General features: G+C 53.8%; 1 protein-coding gene across 1 annotated transcript; it reads left to right on the top strand.

Moving 5' to 3' along the window:
• Positions 1-1,200: 1,200 nt before the first annotated feature.
• Positions 1,201-21,958, top strand: CTSF (cathepsin F). The gene is made up of 14 exons (XM_045024471.1): positions 1,201-1,407; positions 6,409-6,528; positions 8,931-9,006; positions 11,022-11,122; positions 11,677-11,752; positions 11,962-12,075; positions 12,325-12,470; positions 13,223-13,319; positions 14,247-14,327; positions 15,887-16,006; positions 16,536-16,600; positions 17,139-17,229; positions 17,823-17,881; positions 18,358-21,958. The coding sequence occupies exons 1-14, from the start codon at positions 1,201-1,203 to the stop codon at positions 18,430-18,432; spliced, it is 1,428 nt and encodes a 475-aa protein (XP_044880406.1). The 3' UTR covers positions 18,433-21,958.
• Positions 21,959-22,403: the final 445 nt, after the last annotated feature.

Below are 22,403 nucleotides of genomic sequence, written 5' to 3'. Positions count from 1 at the left end.
TGCCCCATAACCCCTTAGTGGCTGTGACAATGGGGTTTATATACCCCATCACAGAGGAGGGCGGGCTGTGAACCAGTAACTTGCCAGACTTCATCTGGTGATAGCAATGGTAGAAGCCAAAGTAGTACTGAAAGGGCTCTCATACCATTGTCATCTAAGCCTGCTTGGAGCTGTCACATGTCCCTATGGCTGAATATTACACTGGGAATGCACATTCCTGTGATAAGATTTTTCTGCCCCATGGAATTTGTCCACACCTGGAAAGTGTCTTGGCAGCCAAGAGCCACTCATTGTGTTGGGAAGATTGGCAGAAGCACTGGCCAACATCATCACTTCTACTCTGCAGGTGCTCAGTCCTCGGGTGGTGAGGATGGGCCCTGGTACCTAGGGTAGTTCAGGCAGTTCATGTAGGGGACAGGTTTAGAATTTAAAACTGCCTTTGCAAATCAAAGAATTTGTCTGAAATCAAGACAAAATTCAGTAAAGACAAGTGCAAAGTATGCTTAGGAAGTCAAAACCAAATGAACCAATACCTGAGGGGGAAGAGCTGGCTAGGTGGTTGTACTGCTGAAAAGGAGCTAGAGATGAGAGCAGATTAAAAATTAGACATGAGTCAACAATGTGATGCAGCTGCAAAAAAGTCTTAATATTCTGCGGTGTGTTAGCAGGAGTGTTGTATGTAAGATATGGGAGGTAATTGTCCTCTACTTGGCACTGAAGAGGTCTCAGCTGGAGTACCATACTCAGTTGTGGGTGCCACAGTTTAGGAATGATGTGGACAAACTGGACAGAGTCCAGAGGCTTAGAAAACCTGTGAGGAAAGATTAAAAAAAACGGAGCATATTTAGTTTTAAGAAGCAGGGGACTGTAATCAAGCAGGCAGGGAATCTCAGCTAGCTCTAGCCATGTAGGGCTCATGAAGTGGGGCTGATTCTGGTCCCTAGAAGGAAGCAGCCTCCAGGGGCCTCTAGGGGTGTACGTAGGGTGCTTAGGGTATGTGGGGTACAGAGGCCCTGAGGGGACCCAGGTAGGGTGGGGCAGCAGCGCGTGAGGGGAAGGGATGGGTGGGGCTCAGTCCCCTAGACTGGGGTCCCCCTGGCGGCCTAGAGGGGGTGGGCCCGTCTCTATGGCAACGGGACGCCCCGCCCCGCAGCCCATATGCGGGCCGCACGCGGAGGCGGCGCTCATTCCGCGGCCGAGATGCTGCTGCCGCTGCTGCTGGTCGGGCTTCTGCTGCCCGCGGCGCTGGGGGCCGCTCCGGGGGTCGGGGCGCTTCGGGAGCTGGACGCCGGCCTGGACCCTGCGGCCCTGGAGGCGGCTCGCTTCGCCCTGGAGAGCTACAGCCGGGCAGCGGAGCAGCGCGGGGGGCCGGCCCGGCTGGGGGCCATCCGGCGGGCGCAGGCCCAGGTGAGGGGCCGGGGTACGGGGCTGGGCTGGGTTGAGCGCGGTGCGTGTGTAGGGCCAGGGCCGGGGGTGTCCGGCGACCGGCAGCCTGGCTGGGGATGGGGAGAACGGACTGGGGGGCGTGTTTGCAGGCACGGACCGGGTGATATGAGCCAGGCTGGGGAGTGATCTGGTTTGTGCTGCGGTGCAGAAGGGCTGCAAGCTGCATCGTATGGACACGGCCTCGGCTGCATAGGGGTTTGGACTGGGCAGGGTACGGGGCAGAGGGGCTGGAGGCATGGACTGGGTTCTAGTGACTGGGGTGGATGGGGTATGGACTGAGTTATATAGATCAGGCCATGACGATGGGGTGCAGCACAAAAAGGGTGCGGAGGGACAGGCTGGGACATATGGACTGGAGTATAGTGTACAAGGGCTAGTGGGGTCTGGGCTGGGTTATGTGGTCAGTGGTGGGGGGGCACAGTGTGTGTTATATGGCTAAAGGCTCTGGCTTGAGTTGTAGACTTGAGGGTCTACACATTGCTCATACAGGGCAGAGGGGTATATTGGGGTGCAACATAGTCTGGGATACAGGGCAAAAGGGCTGGGGGGCATGGATTGGGTTACATGGATTTGACAATGACAAAAGGAATAGGGATTGCAGCCTGAAGCCTGGGCCTGGTCTGCGCTAGAAAATTAGGTCATCTTAACTACGTGGGTCAGGGGTGTGACAAATCCACGTCCTAAGTCTCTGTGTAGCCTGCACTAGGTTGACAGAAGAATTCTTCCATCAACCTAGCTAGCACTTCTTGGGGAGGTGGATTACCTACGCCGATGGGAGAACCCCATTGGCATAGGTAGTGTCTACCCTGAAGTGCTACAGTGGCACGTCTGTACTGCTGTCGTGTTTTAAATGTAGACAGGCCCTGAGGTATATGGATCGTTGGGGTTGGAGTTGATATGCTGGGGTATAGCCTGGGCTATAAGAGGCTTTGGTCTGGGGATAAAGACTAGAATGTACAGTAAAAGCGGTGGTGGTGTCGTTTGAATTCTATGGACTGAGTGAGGGGTTATAGACAGATGTACAGGGCAAAAGGACCGTAGGAGATGGGGATTGGGTTATATGGACTAGATATAGGCTGTGGACTAGATTATGTGACCTGGGCCATAAACTGGGTTATGTGGACTGGAACAAATTACTAATCTGTATGATTACTTATGTGTGTTTCTAAGGGCAGTTACCACCCTGTGCATCTGACTTTCCTTCCTAGTACAATAACGGGAATGAAACAATTGGAACCTCTGTAGAGAGAGTAATAGATTTGTGAGCAAAAGGTTTATAAAGAATCATCCTTCCCGGATAAATGCGATTTTTTCCATAGCTAAACAAATGGACACACGGAGAATCCTGCCGTAGGTTGGAATGTTATGAAAACACCTGCTGCAGTCACTCACAAACAACATCCTAATTGAAAAAATAATTCAATTTGCCTTGAATCAGAGCGCAGTCACGTGTGCTGGACATATTCTCTAGGAGACTAAAGAGATAAACAGGAAGGTGTTCGAGTTTGGGGAGGTGCCTAATTAGTACCATAGGGCATGGCTCTATTTAACTTGATGATTCAGGAGAAATAGCACATGAACGAAACTCACAGAAGATTCTAATAGTGGGAGCAGCTGGAAATACTATTGAGAACAAAAATAATACAAAACACTCATTCATGTTAGAAAAATGAGCTTTTTCATGGAGATCTGCGGCTACCGCGTGAGAGGAAAATTAATCTGAAACCCAGATACTCTAATGGAGGGAGAACTAATCTGATGCATCAGGCAAAGTCTTCAGTTGAGATAGGAAAGTATGAATACCATTGTACAAGGCACTGGCAAGGCGTCATCTTGAATGCCGTGTTCCATTCTGTTGTGGTCACCCATGTTCAACAAAGATGAATTTGAATGAGCCAGGTACAGAGAAGGGCTCCCAGGCTGATGATCAGGGGAATGGAGAGCTGATTTTATGAGAGGAGACTGAAAGAGCCGGATTAGTTTTGCCTGGCCAAGCGAAGGCTGAGAGGGGATCTGGTTGCTCTGTCTAGGTACAGTGGGGGAGACCCCACGGAGGGAGAAGAGCTATTGAAGCTAAAGGACAATGTTGGCAGAAGAACAAATGGGGATAAATTGGCCAGGAATCAGCTGAGGCTGGAAATGAGAAGAAGGTTTGTGCCCATCCTAGGAGGGAGGGTCTGGAATACCTCCCCATAGGAGCAGTGCCAGGCAAACAACCCAGCTAATTTGAGGATGGAGCTGGATAAGTTTTGGACTGGATTCTATGATGGGGCATTGCCTGCGATAGTTGGGACTGGACTTGATAATCCAGGACGTCCCTTCCAGTCCTATGTTTCTGTTGACTTAAAAGCTGATAAAAGAAAATACATGTTTCACCCACCCTGTCGTGACCCTTTGGAACTACTTGCCTCTAGAAGTCATTGATGTCAAGAACTTAGCAAGATTCAAAAAGGGATTGGCCATTTATATGGATATCAGGAATATTCACAGTTGTCCTACATAATAACAATTTTGGAAGGGATATAAAACCCTGTGCTTCAGGGCTTAAGCTGATCTCTGTTAGAGACCAGGGTGAGAGCTAATGGAGTGGAGGGGAGGTTATCCCAGATCTTCATACTGTGGGGTTCTTATACCTTCCTCTGAAGCATCTGGCACTGGCCACTGTCAGAAACAGGATTTTAACTAGACAGACTTTGGGTCTGATCCATTCTGGTGATTCCTGTGCAAGTTTCTCTTTCAGGATAGCCCTGGGGAGACACCCTCCCCCCAACCCCATCCCCTGCAATCTTGCACTCCATTCTAGATCCCTCAGCGCCAGAGTCTTCCTATTCCAGAGCAGAGAGGGCATAGCATCCTGGGGCTGTGCAGGAGGCTGCCTGGCACTAGGTATAACATATGCTGTGCTTCCCATGGCCCCCTGTGGGTCCTGGAAGCTGAAAGTAGCTCGTGTGCAGAGAGCTCCAGCTGCGTCCTCTGCTCTGGGGGCTGGGAGCAGTCTCAGTCTACCCTGACTGGCGTGGGAGATATTCTCAAGGGGCAGTTTACTTCTATGCCAGGGCTCCTAGGAGCTACACTAATACAAATACTAACTTTAAGATCCCTTTGCAGTGCCAGAGTGGTGTGACTGAGGAGTCAGACTCACTATTCTGGATTTGTAACCAGCAGGAATTAATTAATGTAATTAACAATATGTAGCATCTTTCCACTTACAAAGCCCTGTACAAAAGTACGTGATTAACCCTTCCAGATGCTGGTAAATAAGATGATGTAATAATTAATCCACACTCTTGGCACATTACAAATAAACCAGTTATCAGACCTCAAAATAGGGCAAAGCATTCTAAGCTAACAGGAGACTCGAGAGGAGAGGAAATCCTATTAGGGTATGTCTGCACTGCAGCGGGAGGTGCAACTCCCAGCCTAGGCAGACGTGCACAGGCTAGCTCTGATTGAGCAAGCGTGCCATAAATAGCAGCGAATCTGCGGGGGCCCGGGCAGTGGTTTGGGCTTGCTGCCCAAGTCCAATCCTGTTGGAGATCCTAGGTATGTACTCAAGCGATGGCTTGGACTAGCCACTTGGGTGCATTCCTAGGATCTCAGATGGGACTGCACTCTGGTGGCTAGCCATTTTTAGCATGCTAGGGCATGTACACCTACCCCCCCTGGGAATTACACCTCCCAGCTGCAGCGTAGACACATCCTTAGAGAGAACTTGCTAATGGACTTTCATGTTCCCCTGTTAGTCACAGCTAGGCCAGCACAGGACTGTCTTCTGGAGATAACCCAGTTATCGTCTTTACATCCCTATGTGTTGGTACGTTCCATTTTACTTGCACCTTTGCGTTACTGTTCGGAACAATGAGGAATAGACCAGGCAGGTTCACTCTTGTTTCTAGTCAATTTTGCTTTTCAAGTTTGGCTAGCATATTGGAGGCCTGTTATTGGGCTGGATGCAGGAATCGCTGGGTGAAATTTTCTGTCCTGTGTCAGGCTCCTGCCTGATCATAGTGGTCCCTTCCTGGCTTAAAATCTTCAAATTTAGCACAGATCTACCCTCAAACTTCAGACTAGTTCTGGGAGATCTTTAGTTTTATAAAGGACTGCTTCTGGTAGATTACTGTCTGATTGCATGTTACCTCTGTATGTAGCATCGATGAGACCAGTACAGGAGTAATTTGTCCAATTGTGGGGGCCACATTTTAGAAAGAATGTTGAAAAATTGGAGAAGGTGCAGAGAAGAGGGCTGGGAAAAAATGGCTGACAGTGGAAAAACTTAAGGAGTGCTGCCTATTTAGCTTCTCAAAATGATCAAAAGGTATCTTGATCCTGGTGTGAAAGTACCTTCACAGGGAGAAAATCCTAGGTACTAAAGAGCTCTTTAGTGGAGAAAGGCAGAACAAGGACCAGTGGCTGAAGTTAAAACCAGACACATTGCCATTAAAAATAAGATGCACATTTTTACCAATTAGGGATTAACCCTTGGAACAAACTCTCAAGGGAAGTGGTGGGTTCCCCATCTCTTGATGTCTGTGAGTCCAAACCTGGCTGCCTTTCTGGAAGGTGTTTTAGCCAAACACAAGTTATTGGGCTTAACACAGGGGTGACTGTGTGATATTCTCTGACTTGTGTTATACGGGAGGTCAGAGTAGATGATCTAATGGTCATGCTTTATAAATGCTTTATATTCACCTGTATAATAAATAAGCTATGAAATCTGAATCCAAATTTGTCCCAACAAGATCCCTGCAGCATCCTTTGCTGTAGAGATGAGCCAGAACTTGGCTGTAATGAATATAGAGGGGAATCTTTATCAAGGCTGCCGGACACAGGCAAACACTGGTGTTCTGTCTTCACCAGTTCCCCATTTATTGTCACTGAATGCTAAGTTCTAGGCTGGGGTCTGCAGTAATGGAGCAGACGGTGCCATGCTCTGCCTACCCGAGAACTGTGCTCTGTCTGCAGGTGGTGAATGGGATCAAGTACTATCTGGATGTGACCCTGCTGAAGTCATCGTGCGGCCAGCATGGATTCACAAACCAGGATGTTGCCATCTGTGAAAATTCAGTGGAGCCGGAACAAATAGTAAGGACCAGGTGCTGGGTTGTGGTTTTGTTTCGGATCTGTCACAGATCCACCTGCTTGGTGCAACACCCCCAGCTTTGTTACAGTCTCTTGGAGGAACCCCCTCAGTGCACCAGATCCCCAGCGGGAGGTCTCACCGCTGGGGTTCCAGCACTCCTGCTTCACGCTATGAGCTCTCTTCAGTGAGTCCAGCTGAGAGAGACTCCTGGTAGAGACTTGTTAATGTACCTAGCCCAGCCTTTGCAGTGACACTCAAACAGTGTTGTCAAAACAGTCGGGTTTATTAGTCAGCTGGAACACTGCGTAGGCCGTCCTTAGGTGAGCACAGAGAAATGAAGGACAAAGCCTAGTCCTGGTCCATTCTGGCCAGCGCAGAGCCCAGCAAGCTGTAGCAAACTCCAAGTTCAGGCTCTCTCTCTCTCTCTGTCTGATGTCCTTGATCAACTCCAAGGTGAGAGCCCAGACTCCATCCAGCAGCCAGTTCCTATCCCCCCCACCTTCCAAGTCCTTTGTTCTGGAGCTGGGGGATCTTGCTCAGCTTCCCTGCTGAGAGGTGGGGAAATCCATCTCCCTCTGGGTCATTGGTTGTTAGGTGTCAAGTGTCCTGGTGACTGGATTTGCTACTGGCTTCTCGGATTCTCCATTGATATGGGGTCACCCTCGGCCAGTCCTTTTTAACGACCCATTCAGGCTCAGACAGACAGTCCTTTTTCCCCCTACTGGGCAGCCATACAAAATGTAGAGGAAACAGAGGCACACATAGGGGCATAAACATATTACGGAAAAATCCTGTTTCATCACAGGGTCCACATAATCAGATCCTCCCACTCTTAATAGGTCAATTAAACTGGTGTGACTCTAGTGTCGCATCACTGACCTCCATGGGATTAGGGCCAGATTCTGCTCTCTGTGCACCAGGATAAGTGTGGATTCATCTCACTGATTTGAATGAGGTGGTTCTGGATTTACACTGCTATCACAGAGAGCAGATTCTGGGCAGAGGTATTATGAATCACTACTTTTCTCCTTCCCTCAGTAACTCCAGGAGTTCTGAAATCGGGGACACCAGGCTGAGGGCCACATCTCCAACTGAGTAGGAGCCCAAAGGATACACTTAATTTGCATTAAATGGAACAGGTATGAAGGTATGGCCGAGGGTACTGCAGCTCCCAGCATATCTTGCTTCATCTTGATTCAAGTGGAGGCCACTTATTGTTGAGCATGGCATCCTGGGATCTGTAGTTTCCACAGCTCTGCTTTAAGAGAAGGCAGACAGTTAGGATCCCAGTGAGTGGACACATAGGGAGGTCTCATCTGGGATGCAGTAAGATGTGGGGTGGTGTTTGGGGATTGGACTTTTCTGATTCCCGATTGGGATTCTAGAAGGGGATGTTGTTCCCAGAGCATGATGGGGGGAGAACTCTGTGGGCGACCCCCACCCCACCCCCGTCCTGTGCACACACCAGGCAAACACATTCCTTGGGGTCATAGTAGGGGACTTCATAGCAGCGGCAGGATAGAGCTGGGATCTACCTATTTCAGAAGCAGCATCACTACCATTTGAGCTCCAGGAGAATTGCTCCTGGGTGTTTACAATATGGGGGCTAAGACACACAGCTGATTGTCTTCTGCTGGTTGAAATCAGAAGCAAGGGCACGTGTGTATGTACACGCACACCAGTGCAAGTTTCTTAAAGTATTAAAATGGGGTATCACAAGCAGGCAGTGGAGCTTGGGCTCTGGGAGATGGCGCTGAAACTAAACAGGGACGTTACTAACACAGAACCCAGGAGTCCGGTTACATTGTAAGTGACCTGCTGGTCTGTATTTGTCCTGTGTCGGACTCTCCAGTCATTGTCCCATGAGCCAGGCCTCTGTCTGCTGAATCCTCTCATTCGTTGTCTTGTGACCTGGCATTAGCCCAAACACACTGTAACTAGGGGATCTTTTTATAGCTTTCGTTAGTGGAGGATCAGCTGAGTAACTCGGCTTCAGCCTGTTGGCTGGAAGGAGAGGGCTGTGGGGTGAGAAGTGATTCTGCTCTTCTCTGGCCCCTTTCAGCTGAGGGTTCCAGAACATTTTACAAATAAGCTAAGGCACATGCACCCCATCCAGGAGTTAGAGAAACACTGGCCCCATTTTACAGAGTACAGCTGAGAGGCTTCCCCAGCATCACATGTTAGGAGCAGAAGTAAGAATAGAACCCAGGAGTCCTGACTCTCCCAGCCCTTCCGTTCTAACCCAGCAGACCCCACCGTCCTCTCAGAGCCAGGAGCAGAACCCACCCCCACCATCACCACGCCCTGCCAATCCACTCGTCCCTGCTGCCTCCAGGCAGGTTTCTGTAAGGTTCATTTCTGAAATTCTGACGCAAGGCCTGTTTTTCTCTCTCTCTCCTGGAAGTCTTGTCACTTTGAGGTCTGGAGTCAGCCATGGATGAACAGACAGAAGCTGGTGAAGCAGGAGTGTCGTCCAGCTGGTATGGCGGGTCTGTGTGGGTGTCATCCCTTGAAAGGATCCTGACTAGAATGTAAACAAAAGCATTAAGACTGGAATCAAAGCCACGCTCCTCCACCACCTGCGCACTCGGCGTGTATTTCCTGGGTGGAAGGAACTGGTTATGGAAGCTTTAATCCACTTCTGGCCATTAAAGAGTCATTTGGCACTTTCCCAAATAGCTGTCTGTTAATCCAATCTCCTGGCCAGACTCCAGCTCGGCTGCTTCCACTCTGTTGACCTAAATTCCCCCCTTGTGGATTCCTCTGGCTGTCCTGTCCTCCCCTCCCCACCTGCTGTGTAGCATTGCTGTGCCCTGTTGCAGAGCTGCCTTGTCTGATCCCAGAAGTGGCAGCATGTCAGCGATACCTGCAGTGGTGAGACCACTCCTGGGATGCTGCATCCAGATGGGCAGACGCACTGTGAAAAAGATGGTGACAGCTTTGGAAAGGGTTCAGAGAAGATCTACAATATTCATCTGTTCTATGGAACCACTGTGCTCATCTAGTCTGACCTCCTGCAGAACACAGGCCATAGGCTGGCCCTGAACTAATTCCTGGCTGAACTAGAGCAGAGCTCTTAGAAAAACACCTCTTCTTGGTTTAAACATTCCCAGTGGTGGAGAATCTTCCCCAGCCCTTGATCTGTTGTTCTGATGGTTAATTCCCCTCACGGGTAAAAATGTGATTCCTGCTTCCAGTCTGAATTTGTCCAGCTTCAGCTTCTGGCGTGACTGATTCCAGTTCTGGAAAACCTGCCTGGAGTGAGGGACTAAGACCCACTGTAGACTCCTGTTTTGTCTTGCTATAGCTATGCCAGTTAGTGGCTCTATATAACATAGACAGTGTTTCACTGACAAAGTGATATCCACCCAGCCCTAGTGTGGATGCAGTTTCCTGGGGTAAAGGTGCATTTACCAGAATAGCTTATTCCCCTTCCTGTACAGCTATAGCTGCACTGGCATAAGCATATCTATCCCAGTATAACTGCATGCACACAGAGGGGGTTGTACCACATTAACTAGGCTGGTGTAGTTAAAGCAATACAATTTTTGTGCATAGACTGAGCTCCTTAGAGATGAAGATGTGAGTTCAATCATAGAATGTCAGAGTTGGAAGGGGCCTCAGGAGGTCATCCAGTCCAACCCCCTGCTCAAAGCAGGACCAATCCCTAGACAGATTTTTGCCCTAAATCCCTAAGTGGCCCCCTCAAGGATTGAACTCGCAACCCTGGGTTTAGCAGGCCAATGCTCACTGAGCTATCCCTCCCCCTCACTGAAGCTTATAGAGAGGAAGGGACTTCCCAAAGGTTACTCCACAGGCCAGCAGCAGAGCAAGGAATAGAACCCAGATCTTCAGAGTCCTCAAGGTTGGTCTACACCACAAGGCATAGCTACGCCTCTGCAGCTGAGCCACCATAGTGTAGAGTTGAACTCAGGCTGTAAGCGTGTCCCCAGGGAGGAGAGTTTGGAGAGCAGAGGGCTCATCAGTTCAGCAGAGAGAGGCCGATTGAGACCCAAAGGCTGAGAACTGAAGTCGGACAGGTTCAGGCTAGCAATGAGGTAACCCTTTTAACAGGGAGGGGTTTAACTATTGGAACAACTGTCCAAGTGATGAAGAATCCAGCTTGTCCCTGTGAGTTTTTAGGGATTGGAGGCATCTCTGAATCTATGCCCTAGCTCAGCCACCAGATATGGGCTGCAGGCAGGAAGGGCCGTGGGAGGTTCTCTGGCCTAGGCTATGCAGGAGGTCAGAGTGGATGACCACAATGGTTCCATCTGCCCTTCCAATCTGGGAATCTAGAAGAGTGAATGTGTCTTCCAACAGGATAAGGGACCTGCTGCTAGCCAAGGGAGATCTCCTTTAGCACAAGCAGTAGAGGCTGTTGGGCATGAGGAAGATGGGCACTGGCCCTCATTCTCCTGAGGCGTATGAGATCTATACAGTAACTGCATTGGGGCTAACTTCAGTGCTGTCTGCTGTCTCCTCTTATGTTTAGAGCCATCAGAGAAGGTCCAAAGTGTGGCACTCCTGGAGCCAGAGGAGCCAGCTCATGCCAAGACACCAGAAGAGCCAGTTCACTTAGAGGCCCTTTCCCAGGTGGGTGGCTGGCTGCCTCGCTCCTCCTCGTCTCTAGCCCAGTTTGTCCTGTCCCTCGACGGGCCCCAGTCTCCCTTCTAGCGATGGTAACTCGTGGCTCTATCCCAGTGGGGAGAGTGTGTGGGGCTGGAACTAGGACACATGAGGCCGCTTGCTCCCAGGTAGGGTAGGGGGATGTGTCCTGGATTAGGGGAGTCTGTCGCCTGGGGCAGTGGTGCTTCTCTGGGTTGCATTTCTCCAGTCCCCTCCTGTGATATGCTGCTTCATACCTTCCCCCGTGCCACTGCCCTGGCCTCTGGCTCTGCCCCCTTGCCACTCTGCCCCTGTGCTGTGCCTCAGTGTGGCACCTCCTCTGGTCACCAGCCCTAAGGCCGACCTCCTGCAATGCTCCAGAGACAGGCCTGCTGCAGGAGGAGGCTGAGAATGGGTCTATAGCACCCCCTGCAGCCAGGCACTCGCCTGGCCTTGACAGATGGTGTGTCTTCCAGCACCAGTCACTGAGTTACCGCCTCCAGCCTTCCAGGTCTCTAAGCCGCTTGCCTCCCTGTCCCTAGAATGCATCCGTCCAGCTGATCTCGCTGTTCAAAGACTTCCTGACCACCTACAAGAAGAGCTACAAGGATGAAAGAGGTGAGCCCCAGGTGCTGGCACATCTCTTGAGCCCCCTATCCCACCACCTTTCCAGAATCCTGCGAGCCAGCTCCTGTCACCCTTTCAGCTCTTCCCACCTAAGAATCCTTTGCACTGGCTCCTACAACACTTCAGGGAGCCCCCCCTATCTTGGACACACTCCCTGTCTCACAGTGACTCTGACTCCCTGGGTCTGTTTCCCTGTTTAGAGACTGAGAGGCGTTTGCAGATCTTCGCGGAGAACCTGGAAAAGGCTCGGACGATCCAGGAGCTGGACCAGGGCACGGCCGAGTACGGAGTCACCAAGTTCAGCGACCTGACGGGTGAGAGGGGCGATGGCTTTGGGCTCAGTGTGCCCATGGAGCCCTGGCAGCACACCCTACAGGGAAGGCTGGGAGCTCCCCACTCTCTACACGTGGGGCCAGGGCTGGAGTATCCGGGAGCTCTCCCCACAGCTAGTGCTCCTGCCCCACCCTCTGCAGCGCCCCCTGCCAGAGGAGATCATAGGCAAGTACCCTGTGTCTCCTGAGTCCTGGCCGTTTCTCCAGTATGTGCTTTCTGTCTCTTTTCAGAGGAGGAATTTCGCTCCCTGTACCTGAATCCGCTGCTGGCTAAACTCCCGGTCCGGCCCATGAAACCGGCTGTCATCCCCCGCGACCCGCCTCCTGCCGAATGGGACTGGCGGGAGCATGGAGCTGTCACGGAAGTCAAGGACCAGGTGGGTTTCCATGGCTACGTTAACTCACCTCCCCTGACAGCAGCAGCTGCAGAACTTAGGCCAATGTAACCTGCTGTGACACTCTGTCTCCCACTAGTGGCTAGACCAGGTATAGCGGCTGAGGCTGCTAATGCCTTTAAGCAAATGGACCTGATTTAGAAGCTGTAGAGTCTCAGGCCTGGTCTACACTGGGGGGGGGGGGGGGGAGGTTCGATCTAAGGTACGCAACTTCAGCTACGCGAATAGCGTAGCTGAAGTCGAAGTACCTTAGTTCGAATTACTTACCCGTCCTCACAGCGCGGGATCGATGTCCGCGGCTCCCCCGTCGACTCCGCCACCGCCGTTCGCGGTGGTGGAGTTCCGGAGTCGACGGGAGCGCGTTCGGAGTTCGATATATCACGTCTAGATGAGACGCGATATATCGAACTCCGAGAAATCGATTGCTACCCGCCTATATGGCGGGTAGTGAAGATGTACCCTCAGGGAGGTAGATCCAGAGGTTGCAGGTTTGATCCCTGCATGCAACCCTTCAAGAGATGTCATGCCACCAGTGCTAATATAGCTGTCGCTGTCTCATCCCAAAGAGCACAGGCAGCACCCTCGACGGCGAGAGGCCAGGACTGGAGTAGCTGGGAGTTTCCATGCAGCCAGCATTCCCGCACCATTTCCTGATGGGGTCTGGGAGGGTCTTAGGGTTTGGGATACTGACGTGTCACTCGTGGGCCATCATCTGTCTGGCCTTATGTTTCCAGGGTATGTGTGGCTCCTGCTGGGCTTTCTCTGTCACTGGCAACGTGGAAGGACAGTGGTTCCTGCGCCGGGGGTCTCTTGTCTCACTGTCGGAGCAGGGTATGTGGCTGGCACTTGTGGCGTAGGAGCCAGGGCTGGGCTGTGACAGGTATAAGGGGGATCCCTTATCCAGGACCCTGTAGCTCTCCCAGCCTGCACTGCCCAGTCTTGCCTCATGGGGAGCTCCCTGAGCTGTTTAGCCAGGAGAGGGAGTGCATGGCATGGCTGGTACCCCAGAGAGCCTGACCGATTCCCAGGCTCTCTGGACCTAGCTGGTTTCCCTGAGACGGTGGCTCTTCGGAAATCCCTGTTAAGAGTCGATCTCTGCACCAGAATGAAGAACCCAAACTTGCTTTGAGGAGAAGGGGGGTTGGTTGCTGGGTTCCCCCTCCTACTCCTTATTGGGGGTGGAGGTCAGGAAGTGGGAGCTAATCCCCCTTCAGTGCCCTGATCTCCCCAGAGACGTTTGCAGCTTCCACTCTGATTTCAGCTCTGTCAGCAAACCTGACCAGGCCTGGGTTAGTGGTAGAGCCAAGCAGCCCCAGTCAAGAGTGGGGGACCCTGTCGTGTTGAGCTGTACACAAGACCCTGACTGAGGTCGCCCCATGCTCCTGGCGCTGGACAGACACGCAGTGAGACTGTCCCTGCCCTGCAGAGCTTCCATTCTAACTAGACCAGGGGTGGGGGAGAAAATGTGCACAAACGGGGGAAGGAGCTTGCCCCAGGTCAGTGGCAGGACTGGGAATAGAACCCAGGTGTCCTAGTCCAGTGGCCCATGCTACCTGCTGAACACCTGTGGTGGCGAGAGTTGTGGAGCAGCCAACGGGGTGAGGACAGCTTTGAGGCCAGCAAAGCTTTGAGAGACCCTAACGGAGCCTTGGGAGTGGCTCCAGCTGGCCACAAGCATACCAGCTGGGAGGCTGTTCCCTGGGGGGGATGGGAGCCTGAGAGCCTCGGGTCAGTAAGAGCCGGTCTCTCTCCCTGCAGAGCTGGTGGACTGCGATGGACTGGACCATGCCTGCGGAGGGGGGCTGCCTTCCAATGCGTATGAGGCCATTGAGCGGCTAGGTGAGCTCAGGACCATCCAGGCCCAATGCAGGGAGGTCAAGGCCTCACCCTGACTTAGGGTGACCAGATAGCAAGTGTGGAAAATCAGGACGGGGTGGAGGGTAATAGGAGCCTATATAAGAAAAAGCCCCAAATATCAGGACTGTCCTTTATAAAATCGGGACATCTGGTCACCCTACCCTGACTGGAGCAAGCAGGTGAAGCTCAAGGGTTAGGCAGTTAAGGAAGATCAGCAGCTGTTACTAGCTGAGGTAAAATAGAATAGCAGGGGGCTGCGGGTTGGAATTGAGGGGCATTGGCAGGGCTGTATGCGGGGGAAACCCAGGGCTGGGGTAACAGGGGGCTGTGGGTCGGGATTGGGGTCAGTGGCTGAGCTGTGGGTGGGGGTGATGGGGAAACCCAGGGCTGGGGTAACAGGGGGCTGTGGGTCGGGATTGGGGTCAGTGGCTGAGCTGTGGGTGGGGTGATGGGGAGCCCAGGGCTGGGGTAACAGGGGGCTGTGGGTCGGGATTGGGGTCAGTGGCTGAGCTGTGGGTGGGGGTGATGGGGAGCCCAGGGCTGGGGTAACAGGGGGCTGTGGGTCGGGATTGGGGTCAGTGGCTGAGCTGTGGGTGGGGTGATGGGGAGCCCAGGGCTGGGGTAACAGGGGGCTGTGGGTCGGGATTGGGGTCAGTGGCTGAGCTGTGGGTGGGGGTGATGGGGAGCCCAGGGCTGGGGTAACAGGGGGCTGTGGGTCGGGATTGGGGTCAGTGGCTGAGCTGTGGGTGGGGGTGATGGGGAGCCCAGGGCTGGGGTAACAGGGGGCTGTGGGTCGGGATTGGGGTCAGTGGCTGAGCTGTGGGTGGGGTGATGGGGAGCCCAGGGCTGGGGTAACAGGGGGCTGTGGGTCGGGATTGGGGTCAGTGGCTGAGCTGTGGGTGGGGGTGATGGGGAGCCCAGGGCTGGGGTAGCAGGGGGCTGTGGGTCGGGATTGGGGTCAGTGGCTGAGCTGTGGGTGGGGGTGATGGGGAGCCCAGGGCTGGGGTAACAGGGGGCTGTGGGTTGGGATTGGGGTCAGTGGCTGAGCTGTGGGTGGGGTGATGGGGAGCCCAGGGCTGGGGTAACAGGGGGCTGTGGGTTGGGATTGGGGTCAGTGGCTGAGCTGTGGGTGGGGGTGATGGGGAGCCCAGGGCTGGGGTAACGGGGCTGTGGGTCGGGATTGGGGTCAGTGGCTGAGCTGTGGGTGGGGGTGATGGGGAGCCCAGGGCTGGGGTAACAGGGGGCTGTGGGTCGGGATTGGGGTCAGTGGCTGAGCTGTGGGTGGGGTGATGGGGAGCCCAGGGCTGGGGTAGCAGGGGGCTGTGGGTCGGGATTGGGGTCAGTGGCTGAGCTGTGGGTGGGGTGATGGGGAGCCCAGGGCTGGGGTAGCAGGGGGCTGCGGGTCGGGATTGAGGGGCATCGCAGAGCTTTTCCAGATCCCTGTAGTCTTGTACAAGCCCCAGGCGAGTTCCCTGCAGCAGGATCTGTCTCTTAGCCCCTGGCATTATTAACCCTCCCTTCCCGGGGATCGCTCCTTCCAGGCGGCCTAGAGACAGAGGGTGATTATAGCTACGAGGGCCACAAGCAGCGCTGCAGCTTCTCCACCACCAAGGTGGCCGTCTACATCAACAGCTCTGTGGAGATCTCCCGGGACGAGACCGGTGAGTCCAGGCTCCTCCTCCTGCCTCTGCCCTGCCTCCTCCTAACTCTAGTCACCGGGGCCTGGTATGGGGAGGGAGGGAGACTCGGAGCTGCCTGTGGAAAAGACCTGCCCTTCCACACAGCTGTGTGTTAGGATAGACTGGGACCCCGTGTTGTGCCAGGCGCTGCACAGACAGTCCCTGCCCTAAAGAGGGTGGGAGGGGAAAGGCAGGCACAGAGCGTACAGCCCAGGTCTCCTGAGTCCCAGTCCAGTGCCCTTTCCACTAGACCATGCTGCTCCCCCATACCTGTCACGGGCAGCGCAGCCACCACCAAGCCTCTGCTAGCTGAGCTGCATGTTCCAGAGCCCCAGAGAGTCCTGGCTGCAGGGAGCACAGGGAACCTCATGAGCCATGTGAGGCCGAGACCCCTTGGAGGCTGCTGATGCCTGGCAGGTCGGGAATTTCTGCCACCTGCCCAGCCAGCTCTGCAATAGACCCAGCACCCTCCCCTGCCACAGCCCAAACTCACCCATCCTGTCCGTTCCAGAGATCGCGGCGTGGCTGGCGAAGAACGGACCCATCTCCATCGCACTCAATGCTTTCGCCATGCAGGTGAGCAGTCGCTTCGGGGCAGAGCCACCTGCTCCCACATCCTTATAGACTGGGTGGGATTCCAGTGGAGTTCAGACTCGCTGGGTCGTTACAGCCTGGCGCGGGCGGGCGGGGATGCAGCGTGTGCCTCAGATAAAGAGCTGCGTGAAGGCCCTGAGGCTGCTGAGATGTTCTACCCTGGCCCTGGGGCTCTCAGAATGAGGGGTTAAAACCTGGGACCTGAGTTCTAGCTGAAGCCAGGTGGTATTGGATCCAGTGGGATGCCAGAGAGTGGCTGCTGCTCAGATTCAGCAGGGGGCCTCTCCCTTTGCAGACAGTGCTGCCTCAGTACCTGGGCTTGGCACTAGGTGGTGCTGTGATGCAGGACAGGGGCTCAGTAAGGGGAACTCCCCGTCCCAGAGGTGGTCAGCACCGGGCAAGGGATCCCTATATAAACAGTCCTGTGCTCCACCCTAGGGGCAGCTGCATCTCAGTGGCATTGTAGGGATCTGTGCAGTTAGCTGGCTAATGTTATGTTCCTCATCTCCCTCCCCTTCAGTTCTACAGGAGGGGAGTCTCCCACCCCTTCAGGCTCCTTTGCAACCCCTGGATGATTGATCACGCCGTGCTGCTGGTGGGGTATGGGACACGTAAGTGACGCTAGTCTGGAATCCACAGGAGGGCCCCCCACCCCTCGGGGACATCGATTCCCTAGGCTCCCTTAGACCTAATGAGCCACCTTGGGCACCATCCTGTTTCCCTCCAGGACTGGCCTTGCTGGCCCTTCCTCCATTCTACCCAGCCTAGAGGAGGTAGTTCTCATTGCCACCAGCATGTGTCACTGTTGAGCCAAGTCCCTGCTGCTCCCAGCCCCCTCTCTTGGATTTGTAATGACCAGGGGCACAGAGCGGGGAGGTGGCTAGCTCAAAGGCATAGTGAGTCTGGCAGAATCAGAGAGAAACCCAGGTGTCCTGGCTCCCAGCTCTGCTCTAACCACTAGACCCTACTCCCCTCCCAGAGGTGGGGATAGAACCCAGGAGTCCAGGTACTACTATGACCAGGTTCTATAATCTACAGAATCCCTCTTGCTATAAAAGTGGAAGCTGACAGCAGGGGCTCAGGCAGTGCTGGCTAATGATGCAACACCCCCGGCAGCCTGGATTCTGCCCCAGCCATGTATCAGGAACTGTCCATCCCCCTCCCCTCAAGCTTAACCTTCATGATGGCCCTTTCTACCTTTCAGGTGATCGCACCCCCTTCTGGGCCATCAAAAACAGCTGGGGCAAGAACTGGGGCGAGCAGGTGAGTCCAGTGAGGAGCAGCTGGTGCCCAGGGATAGAGACTGCTCTGGCCACCTGGCTTTGTTCCTCTTCTCCCAATCCCTCTCCCCTGCAGTGGCTGCCTGGCTTTCCCGTCCTTCCCCCAGCCCCATCTCCAGGGAGGGGAGGCCAGGCATCCTCCCAGCAGCAGCTCAAGCTGGCCTCCCTCTGTTTCCTCCCACGTTTCCAGCCTGGCCTAGTTCCCCAGTATCGTCCCTGGCAGCAGAGAGCCAGGGCTGGGCAGCAGTGAGTAGAAAAGGGGGTCTTCCATGAGGGCTGCTGGACACAGAGACCAGTCCGTGTGGTTCTCCTGGGATTCCCAGCCTGCACCTCCCAGTCTCGCCACAAGGGGGTGCCCAAAGCTAAGCAGCAATGAGCGGGTGCTGGGGGAATTAGGCCTGGGGTAGTGGCTTGCTGGCTGATGGGAACTCACCCACCCCTCTTTTTTTCCATTTCCAGGGCTACTACTACCTGTACCGGGGCAGCAGAGCCTGCGGGATGAACACCATGTGCAGCTCAGCTGTGGTGGACTAGACACTGCAGGACCTCCCCGCCCCACCTCCCTGTGAATCCCCCCCTCTGTGTCTTGCTACACTGCCCACAGTCACTGCCCTGGCCCCCAGCTTCCCTAGAGCATAGGAGAGGGACTTGAGAAGGGGGAAGGGCCCTGGCTAAGCTGGGGGAGATGCCACAGTGTGGAAATGCAAAGGGGGTGGGGGAGAGACTTAACTTGGGGCTGGCTGATCAGCAGGATGGGGGAGGCTGGGCCATGCCAGCAGGGGGTGCTCATGCATGCATCTTGAGCCCAGCAGGGAGCCCTGGTCTGCCCCCTGCCCTGGAGAATGCCACCCAGCAAGAGCTGGGCTAGGATTTCCACTGCAGAATTTGTCCTTATGGGCCATCTCCCAGGGCTGCATCTTTGCAAGCTTTCCCACTGCTGAGGCTCTTGGCTTTCCCCCCCGCCAGCTGAGGTCAGTGGGACAGACTTCGTGGGGTGAAAGGCCACCTAGAGTGGGATGCTGGAGGCACTGGAGCTGCACCCTAATCTATGCTCCAGTCCCTTGGGCCTCCTCCAGCCATGGGTCTGTGCAATACCCTGGAACGAGGTGCCGCTCATCTCGTGTTCCTCCCCCTGCCCCGCTGAGCTGGAACCAGGGGTCCTGGCTCCCAGCACCAGGGTTGCTTTTCAACCCATGCTCCGAAGGCAGCTCGCTCTCTGCTGGCAGAGAAACGATCCCACCCCCCCAGGTTTGCTTTCGTTGGTGGATTCAACACAGTCCCTGCCAGCTGTGCCTGTTCCCATCAGGCTGGGGGGGAGGGCACTTCACTAATTTCCATCCTTGGCCTTAATTCTGATATGCTGCCCCTAGCTGGAGCTGCTGCTTCTCTCTGGAACAAGGGCTGGGCCTGCTGGTTTCCATTTTTCTATCCTGCCTGGCTGGGTCTATTACAGGGAATCACTAATGATTAGCCTAAAGATGGGGCATTAAGCCCATGATACTGACCAGTCTCTAGATTCCGCACCCCTCCCCCCAAAAAACATTTTTGCTCCCATCTCATGTCTTGGGGCAAGGGTTTAAAAAGCTTCACTTTTGGGGGCGGGACCTTGGAGGAGCCTGGGTTTGCAAAGGACAGGCCCTTGGGTCACACCCCCGCCCAGCTGTGGCTTTTGGAAAACAGGAATTGCAGTGTGCCAGATTCTCCTGGCTCTCAGGGAAACACAGGCTGCTTTGAAGGATCGGACACTAGACTGCAGGATACAGCCAGGTTCGGCCCTAAACCAAGTGGTTCCTCCTGTGAGAAGCAGCTTCGGGGCCCCCCCTCCATTCGTTAAACTTTTGAAGACTTTACAGCACCCCAAGCCCAGCATCCCAGGCGATTGCCCACCCCTAAATCCAGCCCTGGGTACAGCCAGCTACTGCTTAGCTGGGATTTCCTCCCCTGGCTCTCCATGGGCTCTCCTTTCACTACCAGTCCTCCCTCTGGGCTCCCCTTACAGGGCAGAGCAGAAGAAAAGCTCCCTTATATTCCAGAGCTCAGCCCTGGCACCAGCTCGCATGTGAGCAGGGCTGGCCAGCCAGGGAAGCTCTCTTGGAGGCAGCAGTTCTCCGGGAGGGTGGGGGAAATGCAGCTTGGAGCACTGCATGCTGGGAGTTGTAGTCCACCCATGTCACACGGCTCTGAGCTATGAGAATCCAGCTATCCTTTAATGCCAAACTGGCTTTCCCAGGTTCCCAGACAGGAGCGTTAATATTCTCTCTGGAGCTGGTCAGAAAATGTTTGTTTGGTTTTTTAGTGAAAAGATCTGATTTTTTTTTTTGCAAGAACGCAAAAAAAAATTGATTCCGCCAAGCTGGGCTCCTTGGTCAGACTACATCTCCCATGATGCATTATAGTTGCTCCTCTTGCTGGCTAGCCCCAGTGCCTCATGGGAATTGTAGTTTAGGTGCTTCTTGTGCCCATTCTCCTCTATAGACTGGGATCCTTCCTCAGACTAACTTCCCATGGTACACTGTGCTCTCCCCTTTTGGGGAGGCAAAGTTGGTGTATCATGGGAGATGTAGTCTGGGGAACACCATCTGTATAGGAGAACAGGGACATGAGTCAACTGAACTACACTCCACTGTGGGATTGTGGTAGCCTGTGGGAACTGAAATATTTAATTGCCAAACTATTTTGATTGCCGGGTGTTTGGGGGTTTTTTGACACAGAAGGAAAAAAAATAGATTTTTTTCCACCAAAACCAGATAGTTTTCACAGAATATTCCTGTAGGTGAAAACATAATTTCCTGCAGGAAAAACAGGTGGGTCAGACCATTTTTGCCCAGCCTATATGCTGCCTCCATTGCAGCCGTGTCACTTCCCATGCAGGGGGTGGGCAGGTGCAGTCTACACCTGACCTCCTGGCTTCTGCTTCCAGCTCTGCTGCTCCCATGCTGTGTGGTCTGTGGGCAAGTCCCTTCTCCTTAGCTGTACAGCAAACAGGGGCTATTCCCCCCTCCCCAGCAAACAGGGGCTATACCCCTCCCCCACAGTGGGGTGCAAATTCATATAGGAAGCCCTTTGCTCAGGCAAAGTGTTATTGTCAGAGTAGGAGATCAAAGTTGGGGAGGATGTGGGGGAAGCCCTGTGGCTCCCTATATCTCCTGCCCCCTTTCCCCCCACCCCCGCCCCAGCACTAGTTTAAGTCCATGGTAGGAGATGGTTGAGTAGGCCTAGCTGTGATCTCGCTGCTAAAACCATTCTGTTACTTTGGATTCTTTATGTTTTGCAAAGCCGCACGTAGTACAGGTTGGGGGCTGTGAACTAACGCTGATAGAGGCTCGCTGCAGTATTTCCCCTCGCGGGGCTCCTTGATCAAACGCACTTTGAAAATGGATTTGCACAAGGCAAGGGGGCAGTAGCCGTTTGTGATTCTGCTTTACGCCTGCCCGGGAAGGATCTAGTCCTTCCAGTGTGTTACTGAGTGACTGGGGTTTTAGTGCCATACGGTACCTCAGCACCAGCCCAGATCTCTCCTAAGCAATAAAGAAAAGCCTGCTGGTGGTTGGGTTTTTTCCTCTCCGCTCTGGAAACTCAGGACTGAATTAGCTGATCCGGGTTCCTGGTCAAGGGCTGAAATGGCACAGAAAGGGGGCTGGAGCTCTGATCCTGTGTGGGACCGAACCCCTGCTTAAAAGAACAGGGACTAGACTACAGCAGGGAAGCTGTATGTACCGGTAGGAGGAAAGTTCAGCGTGCCATGGCCTACCTCCCTGGCATGGGAGGAGCAACGGGCTAAGGTTTGTTAAGCACTTTGCGTTTGGAGGATGCTGTTACAAGCGGAGGAGCGGGATGGGGCGAGGTTTTTTGGGGGGCAAAGCTGGATTTTCCCCTTTGTCATTTGCATGGAGAAAAATTCTGCAGTTTCTTGTAACAGAAAAATGTGAAGGGCTGTTCTGTGGGAGGGAGGGCAGGCTGGGCTTGCCACAGAGCAGTTGTAGCAGGAGCTCAGAGCGATGCTGTAGGGTTTGCTGTTCCTTGATCTGTGTTCTACACTAATAATAAATGATGAACCTGGTGCCTGAGCTGCATTTTCTGTCTGGGGCCAGAGACGCCCCTCCCTCCCCACAACAAAGGGGTGCTGCTTTGCAGCTTTGAAGTGGACTTTCTATGAGTGAGGAGGAAGTGAAGTGAAATTGAGGACACTTCCCTCCCTTAGACTCCTCAGCTATGCTCCCCCCGCTGGTTCCAAGACCTGGTTCTCTGCCTGCTTTGATAGAGACTGTGAGGCCAGCAGGGCTCACTGTGATCACCCAGTCTGACCTCCTGCGTCACAGGTCCTAGGACTGCCCTGAAGTGATTCCTGCACGTGACTACAGCACCCACTTCAGACAAAAATCCAAGCAGAGAATCCACACCACCCCCTGGGAAGTTGTTCCTCTGGTTAATTCCCTCCACTACTAAAAATTATTTCCAGTCTGGGTTTTGTCTAGGTTCAGCTTCCAGCCCTTGGAGCTTTTAAA

Source organism: Mauremys mutica, chromosome 7, assembly GCF_020497125.1.
Source record: "Mauremys mutica isolate MM-2020 ecotype Southern chromosome 7, ASM2049712v1, whole genome shotgun sequence".
NCBI lineage: Eukaryota > Metazoa > Chordata > Testudines > Geoemydidae > Mauremys > Mauremys mutica.
This window is presented reverse-complemented; position numbering and strand designations above follow the sequence as displayed.

What these genes read in the sequence shown, in the direction of transcription:
- CTSF (XM_045024471.1), top strand. Translation starts at nt 1,201, where the DNA reads ATGCTGCTGCCGCTGCTGCTGGTCGGGCTTCTGCTGCCCGCGGCGCTG. An exon ending in TCAATGCTTTCGCCATGCAG is followed by an intron (nt 16,601 to 17,138) that starts GTGAGCAGTCGC and finishes CCTCCCCTTCAG; the next exon opens with TTCTACAGGAGGGGAGTCTC. An exon ending in GCAAGAACTGGGGCGAGCAG is followed by an intron (nt 17,882 to 18,357) that starts GTGAGTCCAGTG and finishes TTCCATTTCCAG; the next exon opens with GGCTACTACTACCTGTACCG.